This window comes from Crocodylus porosus, unplaced genomic scaffold (genome assembly GCF_001723895.1).
Source record: "Crocodylus porosus isolate Cpor-Errol unplaced genomic scaffold, CroPor_comp1, whole genome shotgun sequence".
NCBI classification, from domain to species: Eukaryota; Metazoa; Chordata; order Crocodylia; family Crocodylidae; genus Crocodylus; species Crocodylus porosus.
In genome coordinates, this window is record NW_017728951.1 from 35927538 (window position 1) to 35954484 (window position 26947).

The 26947-nt window shown below is 44.9% G+C and overlaps 1 protein-coding gene across 1 annotated transcript; it reads left to right on the top strand.

Annotated features, from left to right (window-relative positions):
* The first annotated feature begins 1157 nt into the window (after nt 1-1157).
* RBP3 (retinol binding protein 3) lies at nt 1158-26886 on the top strand. The gene is made up of 4 exons (XM_019556345.1): nt 1158-4305; nt 15195-15385; nt 22375-22517; nt 23960-26886. The coding sequence occupies exons 1-4, from the start codon at nt 1258-1260 to the stop codon at nt 24286-24288; spliced, it is 3711 nt and encodes a 1236-aa protein (XP_019411890.1). The 5' UTR covers nt 1158-1257; the 3' UTR covers nt 24289-26886.
* The last annotated feature ends 61 nt before the right edge of the window (nt 26887-26947 follow it).

A 26947-nucleotide genomic window follows, 5' to 3' on the forward strand; every position in this document is an offset into this window, starting at 1 on the left:
AGGACCATGGTCCCTCTCCTACACACCTAAAACAAGGGATAACCTGTTTCACTTTTTAGTAGCAGAATGAAAGAGTTACAGATGAGTATACTCCTTCCATGTTGAGTTATTCTTGCATCTGCCCTGCATCAGCTGAATTGATTGGGTGAACCTGCACTTAGCAAGCATTCTTCTCAAAGGTAAAGACAGACTTTGGCTTATGTGAGTATATTAGGTATGTCATACTGCAGCTCTGCATGTTAACAGTTCACATGAATACAACCTGAAGCTGAATCTTGCAAATGCTGATCCTCTTTCAAACTCTTAGTAAGACAGAGCCTCAAATGCATTGGGGACAAAGGAAACAACACCCCCCCACCCGCCATGTTCTATTTTAGTATATCAAGTCTAATGTCTATTGGCTGGAAGCTGTCACCAGACGTGACCATATGTTGCCTAGTGGTATTACAAGTAAATCCTAATTGAGTGCAAATTATAAAGATTAAAGTCACCTCAGATTTAGCTGCATTACGATGAAGCAAATGTATTTCACAGTCCTGTTCAAAATGCTGAAAATAGTCAGCACTGAAATTAATGGGCTGTTTTTACCTTAAATTTAATGGGCCATTTCAAATGTTCAAAATTTCTAGATGAGAGCTTGTAGCTGTAGAATGAAAATACAGTTCATTGCTGACCATAGGCAAGAAAAGACCAAAGATGTTGTATTGTAAATCATCATCTGGGCTATACCTGCAAAAAATTAAATACTTGCAGAGTTAGGCCATTTCAAAATACTCCTCATATTATTTGTTATAGGTAGCATTAATAGGTTGGATGATTATTATTCTAATTATGACTCTACATCAAACAGCTTTGCATTTAATGGATTCACTGTCAAGATAATTCTGGACTAGTTTATAATGGACACTGCTGTATATATTGAAAACTATTATCTGTCAGAAAGAATCTTATAAGCTAACAGCTTGGTATAAACATCTCCTCATTGACTGAATTTTATTATTGTTTCATAAGAGATTTGTAAAGTGGCATGATGCTGAACTTCATCTATTGGTGCACTTTGGCTGATGCACTCCAATTTAATGAGATTAAAGGTTTAATGCAGGTTTATCAATTGAGTGCTCCCAGGTTTATCACTGGGATTTCAGTGCTGATTCACAGACACAGAGGGCTGACAGGGAGATAAGTTCAGCTTGATCTACAGGAGTTTCTGATTTCTTCCCAAGGTGCAGTTTATGTTTGTCTCCTTGCCGATTCAAAATGATCAGGGGATATCTCCTGCTGTTATCATCCCTCTTTTTCTCTGGTGTGTACGCTGAGGAAATCTTCCAGCCAACTCTGGTACTGGACATGGCCAAGATTCTTCTGGATAATTATTGTTTCCCTGAAAACCTGATGGGGATGCAAGAAGCCATTGAACAAGCCATCAAGAGTGGAGAGATCCTGGATATCTCTGATCCTAAAATGTTGGCGAGTGTCTTGACAGCTGGTGTGCAAGGCGCCTTAAATGACCCAAGACTTGTGATCTCCTATGAACCATTGGCTCCTACAGCTCCCAAGCAAGAACCTGAGGCTTTCCCCACTCATGAGCAGCTCTTGAATCTTATCCAGCATGTGGTCAAGTATGAGCAGCTGGAGGGCAATGTGGGCTACCTGAGAATTGACTATATTATTGGCCAGGATGTTGTGCAGAAGATTGGTAGCTTTCTGGTGGAAAAGATATGGAAGACGCTGATGGGAACATCTGCTCTTGTGCTAGACCTGCGTCATAGCACTGGGGGACAGATCTCTGGCATTCCCTTTGTCATCTCCTATCTCTATGAAGCTGACAAGGTGCTGCATGTGGATACTGTATACAACCGACCCTCTAACACCACCACAGAGATATGGACACTGCCCAAGGTGCTAGGTGATAGGTACAGCATGGAAAAGGATGTCATTGTGCTGATTAGCCAGCATACCATTGGAGTGGCTGAAGATGTGGCTTACATCCTCAAGCACATGCACAGAGCCATCACTGTCGGGGAGAGGACTGCTGGGGGCTCTTTGGACATCCAGAAACTGCGCATTGGTCCTTCTGATTTCTACATGACAGTACCTGTGTCACGGTCTGTGAGCCCCCTGAGTGGGGGTGGGCAGAGCTGGGAGGTCAGTGGGGTGATGCCATGTGTGACCACTCAAGCAGAGCACGCCCTTCAGAAAGCCCTGGCCATCCTGTCAGTGCGCAGAGCAGTACCTGAAATAATCAGCCACCTCATGGACATATTACAAGACCATTACACCCTTGTTGAGCGGGTGCCTGCACTGCTGCAGCACCTCACTGCCTTTGACTTCTCCTCCATCCAGTCTGCAGAGGACCTTGCTGCCAAGCTCAATGCTGAGATGCAGGCTGTGTCTGAGGACCCCCGCCTCCTTCTCCGAGTCACCACACCAGATGAAGCTGCTATCTCCCCACTGGAGGAGAAGATTCCAGTGGCTCCCAGCCTGCCCAACAATGAGCAGCTGCTGCATGTTCTGGTGGACACATTGTTCAAGGTATCTGTATTCCCAGGCAATGTGGGCTACTTGCGCTTTGATGAGTTTGCCGATGCTTCAGTGCTAGCTAAGGTGGGGCCTTATATCAGGCAGAAAGTATGGGAGCCCCTCCAAGCTACTGAGAACCTGATTGTAGACCTGCGCTATAACCCTGGGGGCTCATCCTCATCTGCTGTGCCCCTGCTGCTCTCCTATTTCCAGGACCCTGCTGCTGGCCCTGTCCACCTCTTCACTACCTATGATAGACGCACCAACCACACGCAGGAACACAATAGCCAAGCAGAACTTCTGGGGCAGCCCTACGGAGCCCACCGTGGCATCTACCTGCTCATCAGCCATCGTACTGCCACAGCAGCTGAAGAGTTTGCTTACCTCATGCAGTCCTTGGACCGTGCCACTCTGATTGGTGAGATCACAGCAGGGAGACTGTCACACACTTGTACCTTCCCACTGCTGCAGCCTGAGGGAGACATCACCCATGGCCTCAGCATCACAGTTCCTGTCATCACTTTCATTGACAACCATGGGGAGAGCTGGATGGGTGGAGGTGTGGTGCCTGATGCCATTGTACTGGCTGAGGAGGCACTAGAGAAAGCTGAGGAGGTTCTTGCTTTCCACCAGGGCATGGGAACACTTATAGAGGGAACTGGTCAGCTCCTAGAGGCACACTATGCCATTCCAGAGGTGGCTGGGAGGGCTAGTGCAATGCTAAGCACCAAGAGGGCCCAAGGTGGTTATCGCTCTGCTGTGGATTTTGAGACATTGGCTTCCCAGCTTACCAGTGACTTGCAGGAGGCCTCAGGGGACCACCGACTTCATGTCTTCTACAGCCAGGTGGAGCCAGCCCCAGAGGAACAGCCCCCCAATAATATCCCAAGCCCTGAGGAGCTGGGCTACATCATTGAGGCTCTTTTCAAAGTTGATGTATTGCCAGGCAACTTGGGCTACCTACGCTTCGACATGATGGCTGAGGCAGAGACAGTCAAAGCCATTGGGCCACAGCTGGTGCAGATGGTATGGAACAAGTTAGTGGATACCAATGCCATGATCATTGACATGAGGTACAACACAGGCGGCTATTCCACAGCTGTGCCCATCTTCTGCTCCTACTTCTTTGAGCCTGAGCCCCGGCAACACCTCTACACTGTCTTTGACCGCAGCACTTCTCATAGCACTGAGGTGTGGACCCTCCCCCAGGTTACTGGCAAGAGGTATGGCTCCCTCAAAGACATCTACATCCTGACTAGCCACATGAGTGGCTCAGCAGCTGAAGCATTTACCCGTTCCATGAAAGATCTGCACCGAGCCACTGTCATAGGTGAGCCCACAGTGGGTGGATCACTTTCTGTGGGCATTTACCAAGTCAGCAACAGCTCATTATATGCCTCCATCCCCAACCAGGTGGTGCTCAGCCCAGTCACTGGCAAAGTGTGGAGTGTATCTGGGGTGGAGCCACATATCACTGTCCAGGGAAACGAAGCCATGATGGTTGCCCAGCAAATTGCTGCCTTGCGGGCCAAGGTCCCCAGTGTACTGCAGACAGTGGGGAAGCTGGTGGCTGATAATTATGCCTTTGCAGACATTGGGACCAATGTGGCAACCAGGCTTACTAACCTCATCAACAAGGAAACCTACAAAATGATTACTTCTGAAGAAGAGCTGGCCCAGAAGGTAGCTGCTGATCTGCAAGCTCTCTCTGGAGATGTGCACCTCAAAATAGCCTACATCCCAGAGCACTCCAAGGACAGTATCCCAGGGATTGTGCCAATACAGGTAAGTCTCTCATGTGCCTAGCTGCTGTGAGTCCCTACCATCTATTGGGTGGGTGCTACATGGTCTGGGATCAATGAGTCAGGAATTCCCAGACCCAATTGTGGTCCATAACTCTAAATCACCACTATTTACCAGTCTCCGGAAAGAGGACAATGGGCTTTGGAGATTGAACTCACCTCAAATCAGTAAAATGGCCAGGATTTAGGCTTTTTACCTGCAGCTTATACAGCAATACATGCTGGTTAACAAAAATCTTCAAGCTCTGGGGCTGTTGAGCTAATATGTCTCATAACCAGTAAATTTACATGTGGACTTGCTGTAGAGGGCAGTGGGCTAAAGTAGTAGTGTTTATTATAGGGAGTACTTCTTCTACCAGACCCCCCTCCCATGTCACTTCTACTTCAGTGCTATTGTTTTGTCCTGTTATAGAATCATTCGATATATAAAAGGGCTTTGTCCGTCTGTCTGTGTTTGTCTGTCTGTCCATAATGCTCCTGGAGCACTCTAATTGGTTGTCTCAGCAGCCGATCACAATGCTCCACACAGGCAGACACAAACAGCGGGGCACCGCCATGACTGCGGGGATGCTGGCCTCACCCCCCACCCCCAGCCCTGCTCCTTGGAGGCAGCAGCGGTGCTGGCCAGCCATGACAGCAGAGGTGCTGGCCAGCCATGACAGCCAGCCATGACGGGGAGGTGGGGGGATGGAGCAGAGCCAAACATGGAGTTGCGGGGGAGAGGGTGGCACAGGGCCGGATGCAGAGCAGTGGCAGCGGCAGCATGGGGCAGTAGGTGGCAGCGGCAGTGGCTGCATGCAAGTTTCCCCCCCAACCCTGTTCATGGGAGGTGACAGCAGTGTGGGGTGATGGACGGCAGCATTCTGTCCCCACCCCCCACCCCCATCATTCTCAATGGACAATTTGCTCGCAGAATCATAGAATGGAAGGGCCAGAAAGGACCTGTAAGATCATCAAGTCTGGTCCCCTGCCATGGGCAGGAGGTTATTGGGCTCAAATGAGTTCAACGAGGTGCTTTTCCAGTCTCCTCTTGAACACCTCCAAGGATGGTTGGTGATTGTGCCACCTCTGCTGTGAGTGTCCTCTAGATTCTAGATACCCTTATGGAAAATAAGTTTTTCCTAATGTCCAACCTAAACTTTTCCTCTATCAGCTTGTGCCCATTGGTTCTCCTCCGTGGTAGCCTAAACAAACCTCCTACTTACATTATTTATTTTGGTGGGGCCGATTTTGCAGTCTGAGAAAGGTCTCTGAATCTTTTACAAGAGATACACACATGTACTTTGTAGCGTAATTTGTCGTCTATATAAACATGCATATACTTACCTTCTATTTTTATATTACTAGATTTGTACATAACTCTCAGTTTTTGCCATGTACTCCCACCCCTAGCTTATCTCCTGAGCAATAGTAGAGATTCCCAAGTGACCTATACATTTTGCTTCGGAAAAAGGCATCTGGTAAGGTGCAGCTATAATCTGATTGACCCCAAAAAGAAGTTGATTTTTAAAAAGCCACTTTTGCCCTAACTATGATGCTTGTGTTATAGAAGCTCTGCTTGGTTCTGAGCCAGACTGATTATGAACTGGCTGCACAGTTGTGCTGGAGGGAGCTCCTAGGAGTACCTGTTAACATTTCACCTTCAAAATGGGGGGAAAGTTAGGATAATATCCCTGCCTTAGATGGAGTTAGATCCTCCCTGACTACTAATATTGCATCTGTGCCAGAGATGACTTGCCTAGGAGCTCGTTACATTGATTTCTGAAAAACACACTTTTGCTTTTTAAATGAACTAGACTGCACCATGTGTTGGGCATCTGCAATATTTTTCCTGCAGGCAGAAATCTCCAGGCTCCCACCCTAAGAAGCCTAAGGCTCATATAATTTAAAACGGGGTATGACCTCTGTGCCATGTTCTCAGTCACTGTGGTCAAGGGCAAAGTTTAAAAATTTTCAGGGAATGGCACATCTAAATACATGCTGCTTTGCACCTTGACTGTAGAAAGAACTTGGGCTTAAATGGGAAATCTAATTCACAGTTTTCTTGATTTCCTCACTGTTCCACTTAGTACTCCTGGGATATGGGGCCCATCACAGACTACATTTTTGTGGGAGCTCCTTGCCAAAATATTGGCAGCATATCAGTGTTCTGCCATTGGTTCTCTATTCAGCCAATGAACGACCCAATCTGTGTACCACTGTTATTGATATTGGTTATTATAACATGCCATGAGCCCTGACTGTCAAAATAGGATGCACAGGATGGAATCTTATTTATCACATCCTGGCCCTGGTTAAGTTGATGGGAAAAAAACTACTGACTTCAGTGAGCCTGTGTTAATTAATGCTTCTACATTAATTAGCTCAGTCATTTGTCAAGTATGGTTTTGATGAGGTTTAATGGTTTTTCCATAGGAGGGGAGTCCAAAGCAAGCCTGGATACTGATTGGGAAGTGGGGGAATAACGGCAGAGAAGTTAAGAGGGGTATGCATAAAAGAGAGGCAACTGAAATGCATATGTATACCTTGGTGTCTACTACACTGGAACCACTGCTAAGGCATAATAAAAGATGATGAAAATATCTCCTCTGAGACAGTGGCAAGGTCAATGTTAGCTGGAGTTCTCTGCTGCATAAATGACATTTGCCCAATTTAGGCTTCCCAGGGGCTAGTCTTACATATACAGTGTTTTGTGATTCAGAAAATAGCCTGAGCTTTTGCTTGCAAGGCAGGTTTCCATGTACTCCCTGATGCCCACACAACAAACCTTGCTCCTACTCCACTGCCGCACATGAGTAGGAGCTGTTTTCTAGAGTATTACTGGAGCTGGGGACAGGGAATAGGAGGTTTACAGACAAGTCAGTGGGAGTAGGGAAAGATTGCTTATGTCCCCAAAACCTATGTCAGGTTTGCCCGACTAATAAAAAAAAAAGTTGCTGTACTCTGTTTAAAGGAACAGTATCAGGATAGGAAAAAATAAAAACCCTATCCCTAATGTGTTACCAATAACAGATGAAAAAATTGTATTAGAGGCTCAGTGCACTGTTGATGCACAAACCCATTGAGGTCAATGGAGCCATGCCAGTTTGTGCCAGCTGAGAATCTGGCCTTTATTTAGGTGTAATTGTCTCTTTACTCTCTCTGATATTTGTTTACTTTTTGCCTGTGTGCAGTCTGAAAAATGACAGCGCACTAATAACTTCTTTTATGTTTCCTGGTTTTAGTCAGCTTCATTTTCTGCTCATTACGCACAAACACAAAACAGTTACATCTTGGATTGTGACAATGCCAAGAAGAAAACGTTTTCACTATTTTTTTTAAACATTAAAATGTGCCATTACTTTTAGGAATTTGCAAAACTGATTTTTTTATTGGAAGCTAAATGATGTGCCTATACTTATTTTGTCAGTTTCTTTTGCAGCTATAATATCCACTGTAACAGCTGTTCTGCAAGCATAACCGTTAATTGACACTAAATCTCTAGTGTTGCAGGCTGGTCATGTGTTTGTGCTGCTGCACAGAATCAGAATTCCTCGGCTCAGTGTCCGTGTTGTTATTTATTTTCATTGAGATAAAAACTGGAATTCTTGATCCTGACCGGGCAGACCAGTTGTTTAGGTGCTGAAAAAAAATCCCAAGCTGTAAAGGGTATTAACTGAACAGGAATGAAGTGCCCAACTTTATTTTCATGAATGCTCATGTTAACATAATTTGGACTGTCATTATTTCCTTGTTGTTGATTCTCAGAATTTCTTGAGAGTCTTGCAATATTTGGTGAATGGTTTTTGTTTGCCTTCTGATTTTCATTTAAAGCTCACACACCTGGAGTCTTACGATTGAATGAGAATCTCAGCTTTCACTTTAAAAAAAGTAAACTTCTATAGCTCCAGCAGAGCAAAGTTTGAAAATATGACTTGAGTACAACACTAAAAGATTGAAAAACAGAACATAAAAAAGAAAAAACTCAAAAGCTGCTATTTAAAAGAAATGCCATGATTTTAAACCAACCTTAGATTTTGGGGGTTCCATGGTTTTTAAACAATTGGGCTTGACAATATTGTTATTTACAATATTTAAAATATTTAAAATATTATATATATTTTTATATATATATATATATAATATTTTAAATATTTAAAAACTCTAACACATGGAGGAGCACTGTTTTGTTTTGGGCACTTTACAAACACAGTCAGAGACAATTCCAGCCCCCAAAAGATTATACTCTACATGGACAAGACAGGTAAAGGAGGGGAAGGGAAACAGGCACAGAGCGGGGTTGGAGTAGCTCAGTGCCAGAGCCAGGAATGAAACTCCAGTCTTTCAGAGTTCAGACCAGTGTCCTACTTTCTCATTCATATCACACTGCTCCATCCATGCAAAGTACTGACATGTGATAAGAGTTTAAAGGAGAAGGCCCAGATACCCTATACAGCTATCAACTAATGATGGTTCTTCACTTGTTCAGGTTGCGTCAGCCTGAGCTGTTGACATTCAAGGCTCTGTTCTAACTCCACGGCTTGCAGCGTTCTTCTTAATAAGGCAGAGGGAATTTATACATAACAATTCAACCATTTCGGCTTAAACATTCCTCCAAATCTTGCTGTGAACTACAGCTTGTCACTGTTTGCCCTTCCCCCACTATCCAGTATGTGATCCTCCAAAATGAAGGGGACTTTGGCCTGCGCAATGACCCCTGCACCCTACAGCCTTAGGTAATGGTAGCAGCTGCTCTCCACATTGCTACATATTTCCAGTTGTGTAAGGAAGTAACCCACTAGTACCCACCTCAGATCCACACCCCCAAACCTGAGAAACATGAGATTTTTAAAAATCCATTCTATATTAGTTTTATTTGCCTTCCAGTTTCTGAGCCTTTAAACTTACTTACATTCTCTTCTGTATAACCGTGAAGGTGAGAAACTTTCTCTGAGATTCCCTCATGTTCATATGACTCCGGGAGAGCTCAGTATTTAAGGAAAACATCAGCATCATGACATTTGCAATAAAATCACAACAGTCAACAACACAGTTTACCAACAGGAAGTTCCCAAATGGCCAAATTTTTGGTACAGCATATTAAATAGGTAAGAAAAAAAGATCACAAGAGGTAATAGAAGAAAAAACCCGGGAAGCCATAACCTAGGCAAGAGTCCATTTTGAAGGTGTAGTCTAGAAATCTATCTACGGCTACAGATTAAATGTTACTTGTAGGTTAATTCTTACTGAAAATAATACATCTGCTTCATTTGTAGATAAAAAAAATGGATGATGCATCTTTTCTGCCTTCTCCTTTGCAAAAAGGAATTTTTTTCTCTCCCAGAGGTCCATTTCTTCTGAACCACAAATAAGCAAAGTCAAAACAATGCTATGAGCACTGGATATGGTCTTTCAACCCATGATTTGTTAAGCAAAATACACTGGAAAGATCAAGTTGCATTGCTGTCACTGGGAAGTGGATTGGAAATGACAAACTCAATAGTGTTGAACTGATAGCCCAGATAGAGTGGTTATTTTTCACAAGGTGAGGAGAAAAAAAAAAAGAGCAAAAGAGAGAGAGGTGCAGGAAGGGAGTCATTAAACTTGGCTCTTACCATTAGAGCAATAGTTAGTATCAGAAGAACACTGGAATCAGTGTTTGAAGTTCTGGCATTGCAGAAGGGACTAGAATGGTAATGATAAATATCAGCTACAAGAGTATGCAGGAGGCAAAGCCCAGAGGCTGCCAAATTGTGAGACCTAAGACAAAATGCCATTACACTTAATATGCACAAATAGCAGTTACACAGCCACATAATTCATTTTGAACATGCAAATATTATGATCTTAGTCCACATACAGTGTATATGCACAGGTATCCACATAGCTAATGAGCTGATCTCTGGCTGTGAAGATATACATTTGTACCTAGATAAGTGTAAATGCCAAAATTGTAGCCTGGCAAAACTCCATGACTAGCAAATGCTAGATGCCAGGGGAAGAGTGCCCTAACTTTTTTAGCTCAAAAGTTAGGGCACTCACCATAGTAGGAAACCTAGGGAGCCTCATGCAGAGGGTACTTGAGTCTATATCCCTACTGCTTTCTAGCATGGTGCTCTAACAAACAGGCTCCAAGCTGGGCACAATCCGGGCCAGTCTCAAACTTCCTCTTGAAGCTGAGATACCGTATCGTGAACTCAGTATTTATTGGCTATAATGGATAAGGAATGGGGGGAAGGTTCTTCCCCTCTGGAAGGGAGAAAGGGTCCAGGCCAGAACCTAGGGAGTCCCTCTTAGGGTAGTGGTCACCTTGATGAGCCTTACACACTCTTTCTCCCAGCCCCGCATGTCTTCTTTTCATGGCTCCCCAGCGGGCCAGTTTCAAGGGGAGGGCTGCACACAGCTCTGTATAGTGCTTAGCCTGTTGCCTGGGGATTAAAGCATTATGTTGTGAAGCAGGACACATGTAAATTCAAAACTCCTTTGAATTAAAGGTATATAGGTGCTGGGTCTCCCATGCCCTGGGTGAATGGCTTAACCATCAAATCAGCAGCGGGCAATTATTTCAGGCTGAGGGCCACTTACCGAGTTTTGGCAAGCTATAAGGGCTGCATAGGTAGCCCCACCCCTTGATAGATGCCCCAACCCCAATCACCATCTTGGGACTGAAAGTCCCTCCCCCTAACTCCTGTCCTTTGCCACCAGAAGTCCCTCCCCTTGCCCCCAGAAGTACTCCTTTCAGCAAAGGGTTTAGCCATCTCTGAACCAGAAAAATACCAAATTATATTCTAAAAATCAAACATGTACTACAACATTCATTAATTTCATTTCAAAAAATATTTTTGTCCTGATTTACCTGAGCTTGTGTAGTATACATAGAGGTGATAGTATAATAGCTCAAAATTAAGTCTTGCTCTTGAATATTGTGGGAGGCTGTGGGTGGCAGGGTGGGTATAGTTTTATGGGTATATGGGGTGAGGAGGAGGGTGTGTGTAGAGGTGGGATTTGTGGGGGGTGGATAAATATGGGCCTGTTTGAGTGTGGGGTCTGGGTAGGTGTGGGGGGTTCTGGCTTGTATGGAGGGGGAGGGTTTACCAGCAGCCTGCCCCCTCCCCCCCTGCAGCAGACAGGAGCCTAGGCTCCGTGCTCCTGCCACTCCTGGCCCTGGGGCACTGGTGTGGACCTTGTGTTCCTGCCACTTGCCCACCATCTGCCACTGCTTCCCTTCTCCTGCTGCTTCCCCATTCCCCACCACCCCCAGCACAGTGACAACCAGGAGGGAGCGCAGGGCCCACACTAGTGTACTGGGGCCAGCACCGGTGGGGCCCAGAGTGGGGCAGCAGAAGTGCAGGGTCCGGGCTGTGCTGCTCAAGTAGGGAGAGGAGGGAGCCAGCCGGGCTCCATAGAGCCCCTGGCAGCCTGGGCCCCGCGCTCCTGCTACCCTGCTCTGGGCCCCACCAGCACTGGCCCCAGTGCACTGACACAGTCCCCATGCTGTCTCCTGCCTCTTACTGCAATCTGCACAACTACTCACTGCTCCTTCCCCCGACCTGCCACAGCCATTTCCCTGCTCCCCCCCGACACCACCCACCTAGCAGCACACGGTTCCCAGCTGCAGCTGCAGCTCCAGGACCGCAGAAGCTGGCCCAGCCAGCCCTGAGGACTGGAGCAATCACCTGCAATCCTCCCCTGACTCCCTCCCTCTCCTCCTCCTTATCTGTATTTCCCTCAGTGCAGGGAGGCAGGAGCAGTCCCAGGCCAGAAGCCCCTGCTAGGCAGAGGCTTCTGGCTGGGGCTCAGGGTGGGAATGGGGGTTGAAGGCGGGGCAGGGCCAAGCCAGACTTGCTGCTGCGGTTGTTTAGTTCTGCCGCCAGCTTTCCCTGGGTTCTACTGTCCCTGGCTCCTGTCATCGTTGACAGGCAGCCAGGGGCAGATAAATATTAATTTTCTAAATATTTTAGGGGCCCTGTGGGTCAGGTAGAATGGCCTGGTGGGCCAGATGTGGCCCACAGTCCATATTTTGCCCACCCCTGCATTAGATTATTGGATCAAAATATGGAAAGGGACTTCTCCTCTGGTGTCTACCACTGACTAGTTGTGGGGTTTTTCCTGGTTACAATTTGAGGACTCACATTCACATAGCTAAATGTATAAGAATGTGCATACCTGCCTATGCAGAGCACAACTTACTATGCATACCCAGTAGGGTTGTGCGAAGCTTCGGGTGCTGATTTGATTTGGAGGAGATTTGGCCCGATTTGGTAGCTAAATCGCCGAATCCAAATCGAATCAGGGGACCAATTAAAAGGCCCGAATCAATTCATAGCTCTCTGAATCAATTTGAAAAAGATTTGGAGAGCTTCGGCAACTCCAGCAGTCCCCGCTCACTGCAGCATGGAGCTGGACCTGGACTCTGTGCTGGTAAGTACAGGGCAGGGGAGGGGAGGCTGAAGGAGCAGGGGAGGGGACCATGGGGGACCCTTGTCAAGCCCCATCCCTTGCCTGCTCTCCCAACCCTCCTGAGTGTCCCCCGATCCCTGCCTACTCTCTCAGCCCCACATGGCTGCTCCATCCAGCCCAGCTCCTTGTTGTTTAAAAAAAAAACCCTGCTCACCATGTGCTGCCAGGCGGGGGGGATCCCTCCTGCCTCCCACTTCCCTGTGCTGCATGGGGGACTCTGTCATAAGCCCTCCAAACCCCACCCACTCTCCCAGCCCCCCCATGCCTGCCCTGCCCACTCCAGCTCCCAGCCCTTTAAAAAAAACAACCAAAAAACCCCTCCAGACTCACTGACTGCTTCAGGGGACTTGTGGCAGAACCCCCCATGGGGCACTGGGGGGCAGTGGGGATCACCCCCCCTACCCAGCAGCAGCTGGTAATTGGGGGCTTTTTGTTTTCAAAGAGCCGGGAGCTGGAGATGGAGCTGGAGCTGGAGCCGTGCAGGGCTGGGAGAATGGGCAGGGGATGCAGCCTGTGTGATTCAGAGATTTGGTTGATTTGGCAGGAGCCAAATCTCCAAATCAGATTCAGCCGAATCAGTTCAGGACAGTGATTCGAATCACCAAGTTGAATCACTGCCCCCGAATCAGCCAAATCCAAATCCGAAGCGAATACTAGCCACTTTGTGCAGGCCTACTCAGTAGCTGTATGGATGCTTGCATGTCCACACTGCACCTGAAGTAGAATTGCTAACTATAATAAGTGCCAACAAAAGCAGTAACATGTCTGCATAACTGTCATTTGGGTGCACAAAGTGAAATAAGATTTTGCCTCTAAAGCACAGGGCCCTAGTGTGGCCTTCTGGTTGAGACACAAACCTAGAACTCAAGAATCAGAGGTGTGGATTCTACCACAGTGTTAAGTGAGCAAGTAACTTCATCAGCCTGTCTCCCTCTGTACCATAAGGTTATAAAGACATTTCAGCTGTCTGAGCTGTTCGTATACATTGCTATTCAGGACCAGTGTGTGTTTAGATGCACATGGGCAGCATGTGGAGTTAGGGGGCCCTTATCTCAATTGTGGTCTTGAGGTCTTGTATTAAACTGTATTACAATTAACAATCCATCCCTTGCATCATCTTCTAGAACACAGCACAAATGTAGGACCATTACTCAGATGAATAGTCTTGTTTGTCACCCTTAAATGGGGAATACTATCCAGGAAAGGGCTACAGCATTAGGCCCTTAACATGTCCAGTGGGCTTCACGCAGCTTGTGAGTGCTGTTTTTGAGTGGTGGTGGCTCTAAGTAGACATCCAAACACCAGGTCTTAGCTTTTAGACGGCTGCTTGACCCCTTTGGGCACAGAAAGCCCAAACATCATGGAATTACTATAGTACCAGCATGATAAAGGCTGGGAGGCAAATCCATTCCGTGTCTTTTTCTCTGCAGCCCTACATGGTTTAGGGGATGAACTATGGAACTATGAACTATGCCTTTAAGTTTTTATCATCCACCAGACTAGTAGGTGATGAGACGGAGAGGACAGCCACTGTTTCATGCATGTGATGGTGAGGAGAGAATTTTTACTTTACCAAATAGAAACAATAACATACTTTTACCTTGAACTACTTGGCTCTATTTGTTTTATGAATGTTCTTTAAGGCCCCCCATCACTGAAATAATCTGAGTACTTCATAAAGATGAACAAAGGGATCCTCACAACACCCTGGTGAGAAGGGAAGGGCTCTTATAACGGACTTGCCAAAGCCCTCTCTAGTCACAGAAACTTGCAACTGAATGGGAGCCTATATGAAGAACCGTAGGTCATTGAATTAAGTACAAAGCGATTCTCCCATTTTCAGATGCATACATGGAAAATACTCATTTCTGGCCTCAGACTCAGACTATGGGACCATTGCATATACTGGTGATAGGAATAATTCTTTTATTGTTGGCTAAAAACTGAATTTAATCACATTTTAAATAAATATTTGCCATTTAATACCATAACAAACAGATAAAGTAAAATTAATCATGGCCAAACACATGAGATTTCAGACATGTATCCCCAATATAAGACTCTTATAGCATACCTATTCCTAACTGTCAGAGAGTGATTGGCCCTTTAATGGCACCTGAGGCCAGCATCACCTATGATGAACCAACTACCTTTCAGCTGAGACTAATGAGGAGATTATAAGTACCACAAGTGGCTTACCTGGAAAAGAATTACAGGAAGCCAATGCATTCCTATGGCATGCCTCGGAGCACAGGAAGTAGTATGAGGCCTCTGGGCCTCAATCATCTGCTTCTGTCAAGGAAATCACTTTATTTTGTTTTTCTATAAAAAACAAGGTGTAACATGAGCTCCATGACACACATGTAATTCCTTTTTAATATTATGCAGAAGAGTTACTATCAACTCATAATGGTTTTTTCCAAACTCTTTCAGATCCCACCTCCAGAAGTATTTGAGGATCTAAGTAACTTTTCATTCCACACCAATGTCTTTGAAAACAACATTGGCTATTTGAGATTTGATATGTTTGGAGATTGTGAACTTCTAACCCAGGTCTCTGAGCTGCTGGTGAAGCATGTTTGGAAGAAGATTGTTCACACAGATGCATTAATCATAGACATGAGGTAAATCCTGAATAGAAAGTAGTCAAGTGTCTTCTTTCTAAGTATAATTTTATTTGTTGCCATGAATTTATTTTACATGGTTAACTGTTGTCTTTGCAAACTAACAATGATAGCATGAGATAAAGAAATTTCAGGGTGAATTGTCATGGAAAACTATCAAGGGAAATGGTTCCATCATGTGGTTCATTTGAAAACAGATAGGAAAACTGGAAAATTTTCAAGAATGAAGAGTTCTGCCCTGAAGCTATTTTCTTTCTCTGATTTCTGTATAACACTTTACTGGATATGACTGTTTACTTACACACATTGTTTAATCATATCTTTTATTGTAGGTCAAGTGATTCAGTAGTGAAAAAGGGAATAATGCTTGAACTGTGCCAAGTTATACCGGGGGATCAGCTGTATATAGTCTGGTCCATGAGTGTAGCTCACAAGTGACTTAAGCCACCTTTGCAAACCACACCACTCCTCTAGCTATTCCCAGTGCTCATAGGCCCTATGGTAGCCATGGACTTATCACATGCCTAAATTTAAACAAAGCTTCATTGAACTTCACAACATATGAACAACAATGTGTGCACATGGGCCAGTAGATGCTGTTCTACTTATTTGCAACAATTAACAGTGCTACACATATACAAATATATCATGTTTTTATATAGCACTTCTATAAGTGTGTTTCTTTTGCATCAGCCCAGAGCTCCTATTTGGAAGCCCACCACACTTCAGGCAAATATTTATGGAAAAACAAACCCTGTGTCAGAAATGGTTTCAAAGATTAAAGAAACGCATATATCCTCTACAGTTATGAATCTTCACATATCTGGAACTTTTCTTCAAGCCATATGATTTCCATTTTTAAAAATCAATGACTGTCTAATGTTAAAAGGATGAACAGTCTTGGCAGCAGGAACGGAGACCCATCCTAGCAAGGATATGGCAGTGTCCCCTTCATGGGAAATACCATGGTCAGTAGGCTACAGAATCACAGATTTCATAGATTACATAGACATTAGAGCTGAAAGGCACCTTGTAGGATCATCGGGTCCAGCACCCTGGGCAGGAAGTCAGCTAGGCTCAAAAGATCCCAGCAAGATAAGCATCCAAATGTTTCTTAAAAGTGTCCAGAGCAGGTGCTTGCACCACCTCTGGGGGAGTCTATTCCAGGCCTCGGAGGCTCAGATAGTAAAAAAGTTTTTTCTTATGTACAGCCTAAAACGGTCTTGCAAAAGTTTGTGACCGTTAGACTTTGTCATCCCTTGGGGTGCTCTGGTGAACAAACATCACCCCAGATCCTGATGCACACCCATTATGTACTTATGGGCTGCCACCAAGTCATCCCTGAGCCTGCGCTTCTCCAGGCTGAAAAGTCCCATGACTTGCAGCCTCTCTTCATAAGGCTTGTTCTCTTGCCCTCTGATCATGGATGTGGGTCTCCTCTGGACTCTTTCAAGCTTCTCCATGCCATTCCTGAATTGTGAAACCCAGAATTGGACACAGTACTTCAGCTGCAGCCTCACCAAAGCCGAGTAGAGCAGCAGGATGACATCCTGGGTCTTGCTCGAAATGTATCAGTAGATGCAAGCCACAGTTTTGTTCACTTTGCTGGCTGCAGTATCACATTGGTGGCTCATGTTCATCTTGTGATCAGTCATGACCCCCAAGTCTCTGTCGGTCGTGGTGCTAGTGAATGTAGCATTGCTGAGCCCATAAGTGTGATGTGAGTTTCCCCCCCACCCTGAGGTAGAGCACCTTGCATTTCTCTATATTGAATGCCATTAGGTTTTCATCTGCCCACCTTCCAAGCCTTTCGAGGTTGGCCTGGATCACCAGCCTATCCTCAAGTGTGGATACTCTTCCCCAGCAAACTTGGCCAGTCCGCTTCTGACACATAAGAAGACTGACAATCAGGCTCCTTCTTGCCAGCTCCATGAATTGTTTATACATTAGACAGTCATTGATAAAAAATATGACTAACCCTGACAGCAGGGGATAGAATCCACAGCTCCACACTCCTAGGGGAGTGGCCTCATCATTCGGTCATAGTCAGGCTCTCTCTTGCTCACACTCCCTCCAATCCCATGAATCTTGTGCTCCGATCAACCCATTGAGACAGCTTCAACCTACCCTCCCACACATACACGTCTTATAACCTGTACACTCGTGCAAAGTGGGAAATGTGGGCATGAGTCCCCTGTGAGTGAGATGGATTTATAATCCCAGTTTACCATTTCCTGGGCCTGAACTATCAACACTAAGCTGTCAGGCAAAAAGTGAACTCTTGCTCCTCCTTGCCCTTTATACAAGAATGAAAGTGAGGTGCTGGTGTTTTATACTAGCCTCAGGGCTTCTGTCAATGAGGTGCTGGTTCAGGTAGTTATCACAGCTTAGCAATGCAGATCCTAACTGACTGAAGTGCCTCCTTTGCAGCTGCAAGTCAAACACTTGAGCTCTGAGGCAAAGCAGGAGTCCAGAATCACCTCTGTGTCTAGCATTTCTATTGGCTAGCCATAGGCTCCCCTCCTCTAAACAACTAGGTAATCCAGATTAGCCTTAGGAGGTTGTGACAGATGGGGGGCCATCAGGCACCCGATGAGATTGATGCCTCCCCCTGCCGCCCCATTCTAGGGCAGTCCGCCCTGCACTTGCCTGCCATGCTTCTGATGTAAAAATGGATTGATGTAAAAGTGGAGGAGGCTGCCCCATTTGCAGCCCTGGTGTTCTGGGCCAATCACATGGCTCCAAACCATCCCTCCACCATGTCCCATGCCTCGCAGATGGCATCCAATTCTCCTTACTAATTCCCCAGCCTCTTCTCAGGCTGCACTCAGCCTCTAGACAACACAGGCCTCAGGTCCCTCTTGGTGGACATTGGCCCCTCACTGGACCATTCCCCTAGCCCCTTACTGGGCCACACACTCACTCCACCCCCTTACTGGGCCACACATTCAGACTCTGGGCCTTTCACCCCTTGGATCTCAGGTCTCACTCAATGGACCTTGGCCCCAAGCCGTTTCCCTCTACAGGGTGACCTATAAGACAGAGGGAGCTGAAAGTTTCTAGCATCCCTTCCTCACCTTTCACTGGGGATATACAGATGTGGCATTTCCTGGGCACTGCTCCACCATAGACAGTCCCACCACACCAACCAACCTCAGCAGGGTGTAGTTTCAAGTCTTACCTGGACCAGAAGGAACCTCCTCCATCCCCATAGCTCCTACCCTAACCTCCAGTTGTTCCAAAAGCTTCAGGCTGAGGGATGTTGCTCCGCTCCCCGGATGTAACTACCAGCACTGCTCCCAGGGTCTGGGCTTATACACTCCCTGCCCAGCCCTTCTCCAATCAGGTGGCCACCTGCAGTCAGGTGACTGCCTAATTGGGCCTGAACCCATCTGCTGGCTGCTCCATAGCCTGTCTGATGTTCTTAAAGTGACAGGCACAACCTGTGCACTGCCACAGAGGCACATAGATCTTTCCATTCACACTGGGCTCCTTACCCTGTTCATAAGATCCTAACCCTCAAGGTTGCAAAGAAATGCTTAAATATGTGAACAAAGTGCTCCTTGGAGGTCCAAGTTTAAAGGCAGATGGAAACATCCTAACTTTTATTAGATCTCTTTAATGTCTATTAAGTCTCTTTAAGCCAATCTCATAATTCTGAGATGCAACTCATGACTTCAGAATGTTTGGGGCTAGTAATACAGCCATCACCGATATGAAATGCTTCTTTGGTCTCTGCTATTTGAGTACCTCATAATTTTAACTTACTATATTTACTCGTATACCGCTCAGACCTTCCCCACAAAATTAACCATCCAAAATTGGAGTGCATATTTTAAGTGAGAAACTAATTTCCACACCAGAATGGATTTGTGGGGACTCTAGAATGGCTGTCAGGTGTTATGCCAGATCTGGGGGTTATCCAGGCTCAGAAGAGGAAAACAAAATCTGAGGGAGTATGCAGAGTCCAAATGGAGGGGAACCAGGAAACCAGAAACCAGAAGATCTGCCTGGGGACCTGATTCAGAGATCCAGAGGGTTGGACAGAGTGCAGGGGCAGGGAGCCAGCTGGGTCAGGTACCCAGGAGATCAAACCATACTTGGGTTAGTGAGCCAAAGTTCAGGCCAAACTCAGGTTCCATGGGCAAGCTGGGTCAGGTTGCCAGCGAATTGATCTGAGCCAGTAGACACACAAGCTAAAGGTGTGGCAAGCTGAATACAAGATTGAACCTTGTTGCCCAGACACTTTCTCTTCCAGGTCAAGAGTTTTTATAGGAAGAGGCAAAGGGTCAGGTGAATCTGGCTGGCCATTCTGGTTGCAGGGAGTGGGCAGGCGGCTAGGCTTAGACACCAGGTTCTGATCACCTATGTCTACCCCAATGCTCAGCTGTGGAGGTGGCAGGTTGGGATGACCAGCTAAGATGAGGCCCTAGGTTCAAGGCCATGACCTGATACCAGGGGTTGGGTCCCTCTGACTGCATGAAGGAGGGGTGCATTTTGCTGCCAAAAGCTATAGGTTTAACCCTGTCAAAGCTATTGCTGGTAACTTGGCAGTGGCTGTGACAAGGTTCAATCTTTAGCTTTGATTGAATAGAAAGGGGAGGGGAAGTGACTCTAACAATGCAGCCAGTCTTCAGCCATGACTCTGGATATATATATTTTCCTTCATTCTGCCTTCCCAAAACAAGGTGTGTGTGTTACTTGGGGACATGTAGTATGAAAGAAAATATGATATTTATTTTCAACAATCCCCTTTTAGAGCAGTGCTGTTATGTTCATGTTCCACATGGGTTACTAAAGTCCAGAAAGGCAAAACAGCTTCCCCAGTGTCACATAGGAAGTCTGTCATAGAGTGTGAACTTAAACCTACATCTTCAAAGTCTGAGACTAGTGCCCTAACCACTGAACTGTCTTTCATCTCAAAACTAATGTTCCCTTAAGGGCTCATTATCCTAGTAGCAAAACATAGGTGGATATAGTTAGTTCTACTCTGTTATTGTCTTGTCAAAACATTTGTCATCTTTGTCAGCATCCTAGAGCTCTTGATCATGTGTTTGGAAACTTGGAGAGCCCCCTAAGCTGATTTTCACAGACAGGAGGCTTTTGACATTTTCTGCTCGTTTGGAGTGCTGTGGACTCAATCGACTCAACACAGCGTGAGCTGCACTGTAGGGCAGGCAGCTGATCTGTCATCTCACTGCCTGGCTTTCCAATGTGGCATAGCTTTGTCCCTCTCCTCTTCTGCTGCCTGCCCTTGATTGCATTCTGGCATATCTAGGATTTTGTCCTATGGCTTTAATGCCTATATTTTCTCTTTTCATTATATGGGGGTTCCTCAGTCAGATCATAACTGCAGTCCAGCAAGAAAGGGGTGGCTAACAAGAGACCACCATGATTCAGTCATGTTCATTCTGCCAGGGCAGGTACAAATCTCAGACTGCAGGCTTATGCATTGACAAATGATTAGCCAGGGTATCTCCTTCTTCACCTCACTCAGAGTCACCTCAACAAGTTAGATACCACTCACTACCATGACACCTGCAGCAGCATGAGGCTAGGTTGTGACAGCCAGGGCATTGTATCCCTGGGATGTACTGGCTGCACAGCCATACTCACATAAGTCTAGATAGTACTAAGCAGAAACCACCAGCAACCTGATTTGGTTTTCAGCAAGCTCAAAGCAAACATAGCAAACATAACTGTTCTGTGTACAGTTGGAGTGGTTTCCTTACCTGGGGATGGAGTCACCCCTAAATTTGCAGAACTGCGGAGGAAAATTAGTAGAACCAAAATTTCTTTTCTTGGTTTCTGTCTGGATTGCACTAAACATCAGTACCAAGCAAGAAGTTTCCTTCAGAGACTACTCGATGTAATCTATGCCATGCACAATAGGGTAAATTACACAAGGTAAAGCCTGTGCCACCGTTATGCTAGGGAATAAAACATAAACATTTGTGGTGTTGTACACATCTTTTTAAATAGGAAAACAAATTAACCCATTTTCAAGTCCTGTTGTGTCCCCCTTATCAGCATGAACAAATAGGCCGCAGGATACAAGGGAAATTGGGAACTTTTTTTTGGTGCAAATAGCTCGTTAAACATGAGCAGCACACTGCATATGGGTAATATTTACTTCCTATGCAATGCCATCAAAGATACGTTAGAAATGTTTCTGATTGACCACTAGATGGAGAGTTATACTACGTGAGTAGAGCTGAAGTAGAAATGGAAAATATAAATGGTTTGGTGTTCCTGGTTCAAAATGAATACTGTTCTAATTGTTGGAGGAGGTAATCCCATAGTGATATTTAAACATCTATGACTTCCACCCTGAGCTGTGATGTGAAATTAAAAGGAGTTTTCTAATGTAAAATTTTTCAAACTTGGTTCCCCTAATTGAAGCATCTAGATCAACTACTGGACACAAAAAGAAGTCACTTGAGGTTGGAAAGTGGTGACCACTTTCACTGGCTTTGATGGGAGATGTAGATTCTCAATGCCTTTTCACTCAGGCATTTATTTTTGTGCCCCTAAATGAAAAGTAATTGCCTAAACATTAATAGCAAAGTCTAAGTGTATTGGCTCAGCTTTTTAAATTCCATTACTTATGTTAGTAATAACTATAAGTTATTAAAAAATAAAAGAACTTCAAGAATCTAATATGTCTCTAACTATCTCTTCTGATTTATTTTCTGGGGGGATTTTCACCATGTTGATCCAAGAAAATAGCTTTAAATTTTTATTTCTAGCCAGTTTGTGAGCAATAACAGTATCAGGTTCTCCAGCAGGAGTTCAGTTCTATAATGCTAGGATTGCAAATACGGTGAGGGAGAACATAATATGCAGATATAAGAACTTAGGTCTGAACCATTTTTTTGGAGATGCTATAAAACAGCAGAACTTGTGAGTTAGAGAGAGCTAAGGAGGATAAATACACTGTTTGCTACAAATGGTCAATTATGCCCTGGATTATTTTCTTGTTTACACAGATACAATATTGGAGGCCCTACCACCTCCATACCAGGCCTGTGCTCTTACTTCTTTGATGAAGGGCACCGAGTTCTTCTGGACAAGGTTTACAACAGACCCACTGACTCAGTAAATGAGATCTGGACCCAGTCACAGCTTACAGGTGAGATGGCAACCACACTTCATAATAACTTTTACTTTTAGGTATGTATGATTGTAGCTTCTTGTGAATTTCCTAGGCAAATGGAGTGCTCAATCCATAGCCATCCATCAGAGACTACATTTTTCCTGCTGAAAACACGTGAAGCCAATAGCTAAACCTATACAAAGAAAAAGCATCAGAGGAAAACTAGATATTCTGGAAATTTGCTTGTGGCCCAGATCTGTGGGACCCTGGACTACCTCCACTCCCCTAGTGTCCATGGCATAGTGGGCGTGTCTACATGTTGCTCTATGACAGAGGAGGGCAATTATTTTGGGCAGAGGGCCACTTACTGAGTTTTGGCAAGTCATTGAGGGTCTCATGACAGGCTGCCAGGGGCAGATAAATATTAATTTTTTAAATTTTTTAGGGGCCCCACAGGCCAGATAGAATGGCCTGGTGGGCCACATTTTGCCTGCCCCTGCTCTGTGGTGATGCAGTGACATGCTACATCACCATACAGTGTGCTATGGTGATGCAATGATCACATGGGTCTACATGTGATTGGCAGTTACTTTGCCATAGTGGCACACTCCCCTGGTGTAGTCACCATAGACAGTTGAAGTTCGGATGTGCTAAGGGAATAGAGTTATTATGGCCACAATCCAAAGCCCCTCAAAGAGAATGGGCTTCAGGGAGATTTGGATAGAGCTCTGTATTATATATTTGCTTTGGACAGGGTCTTCTAATGGCCCATAACTTGTCAGTAAAAAAAAAAGTTCCTTTTAAAGTTGTTGTGAAAATTAATTCTGTTAAAGGTCCCTCATGTGATGTTGGGCCCCTTCTTACAAGTTAGAATTATAGTTAACTCTCACACCATTGGTCCATATGATGGACAGACTCCAAGGATATTATTACAGAGGCATAGGATGAACTTCCCAAGTGCTCAGGTTACTCTATGATGCAGAAGGCCTGATTTAAAAAAAAAAAACAGCTCAGTCCCCAGCAAAATGTTATGTTGAATGTGAAATTATGAGAAAAACTACCGTTCCTTAAGTAAGGGAAACAATCAAGTCAGTCCAGACCCCAACTATATATTTTCTGTAAGGGGATTTTGGGTAAAACCAAAGCTAAACTGAACTTCCCCATTGTAATTGCATGGAAAACCATTTCAATTCAAAGTTTAAATATGTCCAAAACTTGTTACTACAAGAGAGGCAGGAAGTGAAACTGACGTAGCAACATCAGTGATAATGACCAGACTCTTTACAATGCACAAGCTGTTTAGTGGAAAAAGCAAATTCCAGCCATTGCAGCTGGAAAGTAAGTCAGGATTCTTTCAGGCATCAATAACAGATGGGATGGAAATACAGTCTGCCTCTGTTCTTCTCACGCTATTCTATGATCCAAGTGGACCTTTAAATGTAGATGTGCTTAACACTGTCTTATCTTGTCTCTTGCAGGTGAGAGATATGGCTCACAGAAGGGTTTGGTAATCCTCACCAGTGCTGTGACTACTGGGGCTGCAGAGGAGTTTGTCCATATCATGAAAAGACTGGGCAGAGCTTACATCATTGGAGAAATGACCAGTGGTGGGTGCCATCCTCCACAGACATATCATGTGGATGACACCAACCTCTATATCACTATCCCCACATCCAGATCAGTCATCTCCACTGATGGCATCTCTTGGGAGGGGAGAGGGGTGCCTCCACACATGGAGGTACCAGCAGAAATAGCTCTTATCAAAGCAAAGGAAATGCTTAAAACTCATCTACACAGCTCCAGGTAGACTGGTTGATGCAGAGAGCATCCAGTATGAGAGAACGAGATTGCAACTTTTTTAAGAAGCCTGAGAGAATTAGACACCCAGTGGCTAGAACCAGTAAAGGACTTAGATGCCTAAAGCAGGACTTATGTGGAAGGTAGGAACCTAAGTGCAAAATTATGATCCAAACAACCCTAGCTTAGCTGCCCCCTGACTTCATAGGCGCCTTAATTTTTTACCTTAAAATTCTCCAGGTGACCAGACCTGTGCTTCTGGTCATACCCATAACTACCACAGTCCGAGCAGCTACAATTTGGATTCACATATATCTCTGATCAGGTTCCCAAAAGTAAGCATTCTTTCACTTAAGTCCAAATCTAGTAGGTGTTTTCAGAGCCCATTTAACTCTCACTAACAAGAGACTCCCATGAAGAGCAACTGCTTTCTTTTATGACATGGCAAGCAGTGGCTCTCATCTTTGATATCAAAGGCTAGTGGTTAGAGCACACCCCTGGAAGAGGAAAACCAGGTTTCATTTCTTTCCCTAGCATAACGGGGTTCTAACCTTTACCTCTGGCTCCCTAGTAAGCATGGGATGTATAAACTACTCTGGGTTGCCGAGGCACATTTTGCCCCTTATATTGAAGTAGGGTTACTGGAAAGACAAGAATCCTAGGTACACTGAGTCAGAGAAAGACAAAGAAAAAGAGCCTGACTAGTCTAGTGGTTACAGTACTCATCTGCAAGGGGAAAGCCATGGCTTTTGGTCCCTGCTTCCCAATGCTGTTTCCATATTTTACATTAAACAGTCCTTCCAAGTACTCACTTCTTTCAAAGAAATGTTGTAGGTACCTTTCAATTCAAAGGGAGGATCTGGAGTAGACAGATGTTCCTCCTTATAGTCCTAAGTGAGGCACCTGCATTATAGAGAGGGACAGATTTCCTATTGACCAGCACTAGGCAGCCCCTATAGTGGCTATTTTTTACCCCATTCTGAGGTACCTTGTTGCTTGTCTATAGCACTGCAGCAGCGGGTCCCATCAAGGATGGGCCCAGGCACTTCCTAGTCACTCCCTATCTACCTGCATCCATGGGCACATTCAAGACCTAGGGCTGCTTTGGGCTTCCCCTCTGCACCCAGTTTCCTGCAGGCCTGAGAATAGACACTGGAGGCAAGCCTGGAACAGCCTTACTGATATATTTCCAGTTATAATTGTGCCCATGGACTTGGGTGGGCAGGGCATGCTAAGCTTCATCCTCCTTGGGAACACAATCTCTGAACAATGTGCTGGAGGCCTGGAATGTGCTGGATTTCACTGCAGAGGGCAGGCACCGTCTGCAGCAGGCAGAAAGCTGGGAGCTACAGACCCAAACCTTCAGTCTCCTAAGCCTCTTATTGGACCTAGCTCCTGAATCCTCTTACTTTCCTAATTCCCCACTGAAATATCCCAGTCCTATATGCTTAATAATTGCAAACTTCCCAGTTATGTTGGCATTTATTCAAGTGTAAAATATGCATTTCTTTTGTACTTTGGAAAATGACACATATTTTCACCTCCCCATGTCCTGAAGAAGAATGAAAATCGCCATAAAGGCTTGTTTTCCAAACTGAGCAACTAAATTAGTTTCACTTCCATTTGCCCCTTAGATCAAAGCAGCTCAAAGATAGCCAACTTGTCAGCTTACCAGCCAGTGCCCAGTATCCTGGTATTTCTGGAGCTGCAAATCCAGAACTCCCCAACACACAGGATGCCCAAAAGAAGAGTTAACTACAGTTCAGAGCAGTTGTAAGTTGTAGGTTTTGGGGTTTTTTTTTACTGTGAAGATCTTAGAAATATGTATCCTCTGTTTAAACACCTGATTTCAAAGACTCTCAGTATTCACATGGAAAGAATATTAACAATCAGACAACTATCTGTCATTTCTGCAATGTGTTTATATTTCAAGTTTCACTCAGCTGGGTCAGTGACATTAAATTGTTCACACTTTCCATGCTGTTCATTTTCATTTTCAGACTCTCATGCACTGGCCCAGTATTAAGTTTTTTAGTGCTTTGGGGGAATATTTGGATAAATTTAGGTTTATGCAGGACTCTGTCTATCCAAAGTACTATATAAATGATGAGCATTAAAAGTACTAAATCCAGAAAAGGCCACATCTGTCAGTGAATTAATTATAAACAGAATAAACATATTTTAAGTACTAGCTTTTTAAAGCTCCCCTTCAATATACAAGTAGCCTAACCTTGCTTTTATTTTTTAAGCACATTTGCAGAAAAGCTTTCATGTATGAACAATATTATTTGGTGTTTGTCACTGGCAAGTCAAAGTCAGTCAATCAATCAGGAACCAGAAATTATACCATTTGACCAAGATCGCTAATCACACAGCAGCAATACAGAGTAATTGCAGTCAGTGCACATGTGGTCTGAAATTTGCTCTCATTGACTACATACTGAATGCTTCTGAATACTAGACTTGTTTATAGTAGCAGGAATCCATTTGGAAAAAAGAAACAAAAAGGATGATTATTCTGGCTAGTCTATTTGCAACAAGTAATTTGATCAGATCTAGCAAATCCTATGAGAGTTTTCTTCACTCAGAAGTTAGATCATGACCTTGAAGAGTTTCATAGTTTCATAGTTTCTAGGGTCGGAAGGGACCTGAGCAGATCATCTAGTCCG